This window comes from Trachurus japonicus, chromosome 3, assembly GCF_045865225.1.
Source record: "Trachurus japonicus isolate A0001 chromosome 3, Traja_1.0".
Classification (NCBI taxonomy): Eukaryota; Metazoa; Chordata; class Actinopteri; order Carangiformes; family Carangidae; genus Trachurus; species Trachurus japonicus.
Genome location: NC_140909.1, coordinates 17868136 through 17878657, shown reverse-complemented (window position 1 = coordinate 17878657; position 10522 = coordinate 17868136). Strand labels below are relative to the sequence as shown.

Sequence of the window (10522 nt, the reverse complement as noted above, 5' to 3'; positions counted from 1 at the left end):
AATTAAAAGTTTGTGTGTGCAGTTTGTGGCTGCACTGAAACATCAAGGTGCGTATATTTTACCTACAAGTTTCCTACAGCTGTTTCCTGGTGGTTTGTGGCTCCAGTTCGAATCGTCATATCCGTAACAGGGGGTAATTCTCATTAAGTTCCTACAAATGACAGACCGTTTGGGTAAATTGTAGAAGGGGATCACTGCGGGCGCTGGGTGGTTCACCCTGTAGAGCACGGCCCATCTATAGGCACAGTCCTAACCGCAGCGGCCCACATTCAAATCCAACTCGCAGCCCTTTGCCCTCTCTCTTCTCTGATTTTCTGTCTCTCATTTTGTCCTGTGATGAAGCCATTAAAAGCATAAAACATATATCTAAAAATAAAAATAAAAAAACGAAAAAGGGGAAAATCTGCTTCCTATTATTGTGACAGACTTACATTGAAATGATGAGTACAACAAAGCGTCACAATTTGTTAAAAATCTAAATGTGATATAGGCTACTGGACATAATTTGGAAGCAGTCCTAAATGAGCAGCAATGCATAAGTGGATCAAAGTGATTTAGACAGATGTTACAAGACAAAGAGTCTCTGAGATAATTCATTCACTCCTCTCTTCTCACTATCCAGGCAGTTCACTGAGCTCATTGGATAAATTAAATGCATGATGGTATTGTTTTGTGCATGGCCATTGGTTGTACACTATTTTTCACAGTGCATTGCAGGATAATGATTCTCACAATATACTGTATAAGGGCATCACTATAAAAAAGAAAACTCACTATAGAGGACTAGGGAGTGGTGAGTGGTATTCAAATGGCACTCTGACATATTAGGCCCAAATGTTGCTGTGTTAATTCTGTGTGATAACCCTTTGTTCCCACTAATTTATTCATGATTTTGAGGCATAAGAAAAGTGAAAAGCATTTGATTTTTTTTTTTTTTTTTCAAATACGGTGAAGTTTTTCGTTGTGACTTTTTTTTTTCTCTTTTATTATTCCTCTCTGTCTGTGTGAATGACTCTAACGACTTCTGCCCCACTTTGTCTTTCTCACCAGAGCGGCCTGTCTTTAATTTTGGCAGTTTGGCTAAGAGTGTGAATAAAGTGGAGAGACAATCCTCTGGCTCTGTAGATTGTAGATACATCTCCCATCGTTACATAGATAAATAAATAAATAAATAGGCTTTAAAAAAAGAAAACGCCTCCCGGTGTAAATGCTGCAATTTGCCTCTCAGCTGGTAGAGGCAGCTTTGACAACAGCTAAACAGCTCTGAGGCACAAAAACAATCAATACAGATTCTCTGCTCCATCCCGAGCCCACCTGCTCTCTGCTTCGAGTCCCACACAGGGAGGCAACCCCCACCTCCACCATCACAATCACTGTCCAACGTGCACACACAAAGATACACGCGCATGCACACACACACACACACACATATGCAAACACACACAGCCTTCTTCCTATGTCACATACCAAAGTTTTTAACATTCACAACGTGACTCATGCACAGATGAAACGCCTCACCTGGTGAAAACTGTCACCATCCCTCACCTTGTCTATTGCACGTTAATGACACTTTGATTTCTTTACTTCCACCAACACACGTCTCTATATGCACAGTAGGTGTTCTCAGTGTTCCCAGCCTTGCTTTCTACAAACCCGCGGCAGTTATTTATGTGTGTTACTCCCATTTGACGCCCACTTCCAGGATTACAGCGCCGCTCGCCGTCAGACAGTCAAGCGGATGCCAGACACATGAAGATTCTTCACTCACACTTAGGCTATACACTTTGACTCCTCTTTTTCATATTGCGATGTTGTTGATGCACCCATGTTCATACTCAAGGTCCATCTGATGCATGTGTCAGGCGTGAGGTGGAGGTTTAACTGATTACATCAAACTCCAGTGTGGTAAAAGAGCACAAAGGTGTCAATCTGGGCCCTGTGATGGGAGATCAGTGGAACAGTAATGCAATGGTAGTGAGTTATTAAATGAATAAAGAGGCAGAGCTGCCGAAGAGTATTGATTTTTCACAGCTCCCTGAGGCTCCGAGGGCTTTCAAGGCAGGGGAAGGACGCACACACACACACACACATAGGCATGGACACACATGTATGCACACATATACAGACACACATACAGACAGAGAGAGAAAGGTCTAAGAGTGAAAGGATAATGGCCCTAGCAGTTGCAGTCTCACTTAAAACTCAGTTTGGGCTCTCAAGGTTTCCCAGCGGGCACCGATCGCCTGATAAAAGGACTCATTCGGAACCAGCCGCATTTTGTTCTCTTTCGCTCACCCCAGCTGTAATGCACTCAACGCTTTGCACAATGCTAGCCTCACACTCACACACATGTTTCTGTACATGCAGAGATGCAATATCTGCGTTCGTAGCAGCAGCCCAGGCTACCTGGTGCTCAGAGGAGTGAAAAAAAAATCTGTTAAAAACCTCTTAATAATAGAAAGATGAGGCGTAACAGGTTTAGCAAAAGCTCTGGTGTGATAAATGACCTTATCTGATTAAGTTGAGTGATTTACCCTGAAGGTGAGTGAATACCAGGAGAACCCGCAGTCAGAATATCGAAATAGCTTTTTCCTTTGCTAATTCTCAAAATGCACATTATTTGCGTATTATCTCAACTTAAGCACAAATCAATGAGTTACCTAATCCCACTAATAATAAGGCACGAGTGCACACGGCGAAGTCTTAACTGCCCGAAGCTGAGGTGAGGTCTGTGCTGTCATTCTTTTCAACCACGTTGGAAATACACAAACAACGGCTTCTTTTGTGTGTCATTTTGATGAATGCCCGGGGCATTTTCAGAGTGCAAATGTGAGGAAGCCAAGATCCATCTTGATTTCAGGAGTCCATCGGAGTCCATAAGGGGAGGATCAGTGTCCATCTGTTAGCTTGACGTGACACTGAGCCTGCACAAAAGGAAAGACGGACCACTGACCTCAGTCTTGGACTGTGTGCCTGTGTGTGATTTTGTGTGTGTTTTCCACACAGATCCTACAGTATAGAGACACACGTCTCTCTACACTGTCTTCCCTCCTCTTGTGTTCTTTCCATGCACTCTTACATATTCTTGTTAAGGCATAACAATCCCTCCCTCAGCATCCACAGACATTCAAAGTGATTCAGCCTTTGTAATGAGTCCTGAAAGGCCTCTTGAGTGCAGGAACATGAAAAAGATGCTGGCAATTGCTGGCGTCTTGTCTCTATTAGATGTTGCAGCTCTGTCTTATTGATAAAAACCTTTTCTCAGTAATGGCCCTAATGTATTTTCTTTCTTCTTTGCCAATCACAGCAGATGTACACAGGTCTCTCAACACTCCTGTGTCTTTGTAGGTTTGGTGAGAGACAGATAGTAATCATTTAGCCTGTAACACTCTGGAAAAAGCACTAATTGCTTCATAAAGGACAAATGAGTGAGAATTCTCCCTTCAAGAGGATTTTATCTTCATGCTAGTATAATATCAGTTGGGTGCACATTTTTCGATGTGACCTTTGTTGCATGTATTTTTTGCTTTTGTCTGACACCGAGGACAAAGCCGTGTATTTAATTGTGATTATAAGAAAAGAAAGCAGGGCCGACAGACGGGGTTTCTGATATTACGAGTCTATTAAAGTTGAACCAGCTGCAGATTGGTCGACATCTAAACCCAAAACAGTAATCTCAGTTTGAAGGTTGAATATCACTGATATCGACAGCGAGTGGTTTTGTATTCCAGCAGTGCAGCAAATGAAACCATGTACTTTTCATAGCTGACAAACAAAAGAAATAACAATGCACATGAACATATCCAGGCTGTGCAGCAGCTGGGTTTTTGTCTTTATTTATTTAAAAGCGCGTTTCAGATGCAGTTCACCGGGTGGAAAGCATCCAGCTAGACTGACGCAAATCAGGACAGAGGATACAGCCTCAACAAACAAAAGGTGGAGAGACAAATAGACGGCAGCTAGGACAGACAAAAATCCCACTTGCACTCGGCTGCGTTTGCCGAGCACATTCCCACCATTCAGACTGCAGGGAAATCAATAGTTTTCTTCACTACATACAGATGAATTTTTCCAGGGTGAACTCCTCTGAAACATTTCTACATTTGGAAGAAGAATGGCCAGTTAAACCTTGAATGTAGAATTATAACAACAGCAGCATATGTGTTTCAGCCCTGAGCACAGATGCTGCTTCGTGTGTCCTTTTACTTTTATCAGTGGAAAAGAAAGTTGGTACTGTTTCTTGTGTCCCCACACAGACTCTCACTGTGCTCTGAAAACTCACATACAGTACAGTACACACTGATAAACAGGAGTTGAAGATAAATCCAAACCTTCACTTGCATTACAGGTTGGCAACAGTCGGTAAATTTAATCAATTTGTTGACTGAAGTGAATTCATCAGCAATGATTTTAATTATCAGTTAATCATTAGTTTTCTTGCAAATACATGATGTTAAATGAAATAGAAATATAATTCACTTGAGGTTCTTCAAAACCTAGTTAATTATTTCAGTTTCTTTTTCTAAACATGTGCTTTAAAGTTTTGTGCAAAGTAGAAATTTTCATTCAAGCAGAGGGATCAGAGCGCACAACTCAAGCTAGTGAGAATTTGACTGTTTTACCCCATTGTGATTTTTTTGGCATGAAGATAATGTATATTTGAAGAGTTGTCCTGCAGTGACCAAAGGTTTCACAGCACGACAGAACTGAAGATTCCTTTTTGCCAGATTTCACCACAGCGTTCAGTCTGGAGGTTGTGAAGGGAGACTCTTCAGTCTTGACAGAGCAGGCAGCCACAGCCAGCGTGTATTGCTTTGTTGTTCAGACAGTAATTACAGACAACAGAGCGAGTTGTATCCACAGGTGCTGTATATCTAACAACACAGAGGAATTAATGCAGTTAGCGTGGGCTGCTTGTAGCACCGTCTCCTGCTGAGAGTGTAACCCAACAGGCCTTTAATGCAGAGTGGAGCTGTGAGGAGTGCCAACCCACAGCTGAGCTGATTCAATCCTCCCCTCCTGCCTGTTTTAACACAGGATCCTTTAATGCAGCTCTAACAACATTTGGGGAGTATTTTTAAACAAAATGAAATTGCAGAGGCGCCACCTCCGTCTGCCCCGGTGTGGCGTAGGATACAGTTCCCCTGGTCGAGTGCTCAGAGAGGCTGCAGGAATTTAAACTCCTACTAATGAAGATGGGGGGAGTGCTGCTTCTCCACTATAGGATTACATTGTCACACAGCACTATAATGCAACAGAGACCTATGGGCAGGAGTCTCGAGCAGTGAGACACAAGCATGGGTGTGTCGTGAGGATTCACTCAGATATTAATAAAATCCATGTCAAAGACAAGATTTACGTTGGGCTACCGCTCGATCTTTAATCATGTTAATTGGATCATAATTAAAATATGAAGCCATTCAGCTAATTTAACTGTGACAAGTGACATTTTCTACAATCAATGACTCGTTGTCTTTGGTATTTTTCTTCTTCACTGAACTACAGGAATGATACAGTGTTTGTGGGGGGAAAAAAGCAGCTTGCAGACTTACAAATCTTTAGGCCTCCCTTGGACACATCTGTAGTCTGTGTCTGTGTTCGAATCCCAATGCACTTGTGTTTGTGCACACATATGTCCTGTGTATGTGTGTGTGCATGAGTCTAGATATGCGTGGTCCTATGTCCTGGCAGCTGTAGCCTCTGAATGTTTGATGTGACCACAGGTGTGAGGAGAGGATCTGGAGTCTGGAGGTCAAGAGGGTGTGCTTTGACATACTGAGGAGAGAGGCACAAACAGGGGGAGGATTCCTTGATGTTTGTCCTGTCGATAGCTCCGCTCAGGGGAATATTCTGTTTGACAGTGTGTGGGACTTCCATCTTACCGGGCTCCAGTTTGTCTGTGTCGCCTGCCGATATACGATGGCTTGACCCCTAAACTGCTCTTGTATGGAAACTAACTGGGCTCTGGAACAGTTCACTGTGTGGGACCAACACAGACAGGAGGAGAAGGTTTTCTCACCAGAGCCACCCATGGTAAAAAAAAAAAATCTTTTGGCACTAAGGTGAATCCTATATCCTGCTGATTGGTTGTCATATGTTACAGGGTGTTCATAGACGAACATGGCAGGTAGCCCAGGGATGACTGGTTGTGCCAGTTTTTTTTAGCAGCAGCAGCACTGTGTTAATACGCAGGGGGAGCTATGGCTCTTTAGATTCCTCTGGGTGACACTGTTGTCACCAAGTTTCACAAATACCACCTTGCTATGTCATGACACACGCAGACGAAATGAGATCAGAGAGATACATTCACATGCACTGAGGCAGCTCTCTCCCCACTATACATCAGGAGTTGTATTCATTCATTCAGTATTTCTGAAGAAGTTACAGTGTTGTCCTTTTTTTTTTTTGTTTTCAGAAGAGCTTTTATTCTAACTGAATACCAACCCTTTTTTGGGGGGGGCTTTTTGGCCTTTAATGGACAGGACAGTTGAGAGAGAGACAGGAATTGGGAGGCAGAGAGGGGGGGATGACATGCAGGACAGGGGACCCGAACCGTGGTCGCCTGCAGTGAGGACCACGGCCTCAACACATGGGGCGAGTGCTCCACCAACTGAACCAAACACCGCCCCATAATACCAACCTTTTAAACAGAGAGCAGGAGGAAACAGTGAGTCAAGTAATTTAGGAGGTATAGATTTTACAGGCTACTTTCACTTCAGATCAGTAGGTGTTGGAGGCTCCAATATGTTTCCAGGCTAATTGTGTCCCTATTGAGTCTACTGTATAGATTCACATGTGGTTTCAGGGTGGGTGAAAGGTTTCAAAAATTCTCACTTTTTCAAATCCATTTTGCAGTAAATAAATAGGTCAGCAGCTGTCTCACCCTCTCAGTGCTGGGGCAAACACTGTATTTTAAAGTTATAAAAGACAATATCACTTCAGAAATCTCAATATCCAATTCTTCATGTTGTGTGAAAAGCTAATTCTCTCAACGTAGAGTCAAAGTATCATTCAATATGAGTAACGTACCAACCACTTATCAACCACTCAGAGCTGTGTATGATCATTTTTTTCCGAGAGACTCTTTTCTGAGAGGATTTCCAGGTGTTGTGTGAGTGTGTATGTTCTGTGTGTGTGTGAGTGTCTGTGTGTGCATGCCTTTGTGTGAAGACAGCTGTGCACAGCAGCAACTGAGGGGGAGCGAGAGAGAGAGAGAGAGAGGAAGAGGAAGAGGTGTAGTAATCCATTAAACAGTCCCTCCATCTACGGATTAGTTAAGGCCATCAGGAGATGGCTCCTTCACTCTCAGAGAGGGCCAAGGTGTGGGTCAAGCTAGGGCTGTCACGGTTGAGGAATTCCCCCTGCGGTGAGTCAGGGCGGCCCAATATCGCGGTGTGCGATATTATTGCACCATTTTTTTTTTTTTTTTTTTTTTTTTTTTTAAATCTATCTAGCAAATTCGTTTGTTAATTACTAAATTACTAAACTCATTGCAATATTTCCTCTGAAACATGGCGCCTACACATTTAAAAACGGTTATAAAAAAAGACATGGCAATTTTATAACACTTTTTATTTTATTGAATGCAGATCAAAGGGCAATAACGGCACATGCGAGATCTGTGCAAATATGCACGTCGTTTCTCCTACTGATTGAACTTAACAAAATTCAGGAGAAGGCTGAACTTTTAAATGCAAATTTTGTTGCAGTATCTTACTGAAATAAAAAACAAGTGCCTGCTTGTTTTGTTTTTTTAAAATTAAGTATACAAAATGAGATGTACCAACTACCAGGCACTACAATTTCACATTCACACACACAAAAAGGACGATGATTTATAGCTCGGTCATGTCCTTGTTACGTGCAAGGAAAACCAACATATTAACCTTATGTGGTTTGAGAGAGGATCTGAGAGGGGTGACAACATTTCCAGCGACACTGAACACCCTCTCGGATGGTGCGCTCGTTGCGCAAATACACATGTACTTGCGTGCGACTGTGGAGAGCAAGGGAAATCTCTCCTGGTTGTTGCGCCACCATGCTAGGGGGTTTTCATTAGGATCGGTGGGTTCCTCCTGCAGGTAGCGAGTGAGCTCCAGGTCGGCTCTGGCTCTCTTCGGGACGGTTGCAGACGTGCTTGTCCGTGACTTCAGCAGGTCTCCGAGCGTTTTTTTTTTTGCCGCTGGTGGCACCGCTGTCTGCGCCAAGGACTCTGGCTGTGCAGCAGCTGACGCACTGGCACCGCTCCCTCCGTGTTCCATGTCTAATATCTCCTCGATCAGCGCGCATTTTGTCTCCTCCTCCGCATCATCATCGAAATTGTTGCCCCGATATCTTGGGTCCAGCAAGCAGGACTTTGCCAAAGTTTTTTGAAGAGCAGCTGGTCTGTACTTCTCCTCGAGAACACTGCACATCTTCCGCTTGATGTCCGAGGTCAGAGTGGTGTCCTCGTCTGACGGTTTTAAAACATCTTCAGTGAGGAGTTTCAGGACAGGTTTAATGGATGAGACCGTGACATAGTTCTCGCCAGACAGCAGATCCGTAAATTCAGCCGCTGGCTTTAATGCCGCGCTCACCGACTCCAAAACTGCAATGTCCTGCCAGCTGGGGATGAGATGCTGATGCCGCCGATCATCCAGCACTCTTTTTATGGCGGGGATTTGCTCCAAAACTCGGTCCACCATTTTTTGTTTGGAGCCCCATCTTGTTGGACAGTCCTGCATGGACGGAGTAATGGCCGTATAATTATTGAACTGAAATTACACCTGCTTATTATTATTCTTTAATAATTAATATCTATAATTAAAAGTCAACATTTAACATAATTTTTTCGTTTCAGTGTATTTTTTTCTAAACGAAAAATATTTTTTAAGCATCTCAAAAAGCTATTTAGGCTGCATCTATGTTTTATGAATTTCAGACAACATTTTAAAAGATCATTCATATTCACAGTATTCACATTTTTTAGTAAACTTATTGGGCCCATGATCTAATGATTTAAAAAGGGCTATATATAGCTAAATAATCACAGCAAGACGGGAAAATAGCCTGCAAGGGCGTTCTAACTACCGTAGGTGTTTATTTTGAGAAATCATAATATGGAGGCTCAATGATAATTGTGTTATTAAATGGACTTACAGTGGGTTACAATGAGATCATAAATATAACTTGTGAAAGCAAATTTACCATTATGAGCCCGTGTTGCGGGATTTGGAGCTCCGCTTGCGCTTTCACCAGATCCCTCCTCTTCAGCCAGCTCTGGGAGAACGCACCCACTAAAGTGTGGCACAGACCCATTGCTCGGGATGTGCGATCTTTAACGCTTCCCATTGCGTTTGTCACTGCCAGGTGTAAATTATGTCCGAAGCAGTTCAGCCACGTCCAGCTCAATTTTCTCACTGCTGCGGCGATGTTTGCCCCGTTATCCGTCGTTATGCACGCCAGCTTCTTCTCATCCAGGGACCACTCATCAAACGCGCTGCGTAGAGCCTCTGCGATGTTGTCGGATGTGTGATTCTGGGGCATAAACACTGTTTCGAGGCAGCGTGATTTAAGAGTCCAGTCTGTGGTCAGGTAATGTACAGTTAGACTCATGTAAGGAGTCATATTCACACTTGACCACATGTCAGTGGTGGCAGAGAAAAAGTCCACACTTTTGAGCTCACTCTGAACCGATGCTCTAACTGTATTGTACATTTTCGGCACCGCAGTTTCTGAGAAGTAGGTTTTCCCTGGCAACTCATATTGCTTGTCAAATTTCTGGAGCAGCGACTTGAATGCAGGTTTCTCCACGGTGGCAAACGGCACCATCTCCTCAACCAGATATCGCGTAACAGCGCCTGTTAGGCGTTTATGTCTGTCACTGTCTCTGCTGTACTTGCCGACTCGAGCAAAGGCTTCGCCGACTCCAAGCTGTCGGCTGGCTCCGGCATGAGCTGCTCCGCGACTCTGTGTGGCAGGAGGCGGCGGCAGCCGCGCCGCAGTAGCTGGATGGTAGCTTGCTAGGTGAGCCCTTAAATTCGTTGTGTTTCCTCGTTTTACTTGAACCGTTTTGCCGCAGATTTTACAGATTGCCTCATTTAAATTGGCTGGCTCCCCCTTTTCATTTGGCTGAAAGCCGAAATGCTCCCAAAGAGGCGAAGTAATATTTTGTTTTGATACCAGCGCAACCGCCATCGTGGTGAGATCAGGTCACATCGGGTCACATGCGGTGATGGCGGTGGCCCAGAATGCAGCGCGGTGGGATTCTTAATATCGCGATATTTCATTTTTGCGGTTACCGCGACAGCCCTAGGTCAAGCATTTAGTAATAAGCTCAACTGTCCTATAGTGACATGTTAGGAAGGTTACCAAACTGACCCTGTCTTAGCAACACTTCTCCACTTTCCAAGCGTCACATGGCAGATAATGTGGCAGAGCACACACAGGTGACACTTATATGCCCATACACACACACACACATACACACACGGAGGGATCGCTGTACATTTCCCACTACTGTAACTCAATCCTCCTACATTTC

At 43.8% G+C, this 10522-nt stretch overlaps 1 protein-coding gene across 1 annotated transcript; it reads right to left on the bottom strand.

Annotated features, from left to right (window-relative positions):
* Window positions 1–5661: 5661 nt before the first annotated feature.
* On the bottom strand, window positions 5662–10278 carry LOC146989864 (E3 SUMO-protein ligase ZBED1-like). The gene is made up of 4 exons (XM_085773023.1): window positions 9187–10278; window positions 7979–8717; window positions 5883–5977; window positions 5662–5775 (listed from the first exon to the last, which is right to left on the bottom strand). Exons 1-4 carry the CDS (start codon window positions 10174–10176, stop codon window positions 5662–5664), a joined length of 1938 nt encoding a protein of 645 aa, XP_085629149.1. The 5' UTR covers window positions 10177–10278.
* Between the last annotated feature and the right edge of the window lie 244 nt (window positions 10279–10522).

Bases quoted from the DNA above. Each gene is read 5' to 3' on its own strand.
- LOC146989864 (XM_085773023.1), bottom strand. From the start codon at position 10,176: ATGGCGGTTGCGCTGGTATCAAAACAAAATATTACTTCGCCTCTTTGG. The intron at 5,978-7,978 runs GTATTTGCGCAA...GGTCCCACACAG, and splicing joins AGTCGCACGCAAGTACATGT to TGAACTGTTCCAGAGCCCAG. The intron at 5,776-5,882 runs GTAAGATGGAAG...CTCTCTCCTCAG, and splicing joins CACAGACAAACTGGAGCCCG to TATGTCAAAGCACACCCTCT.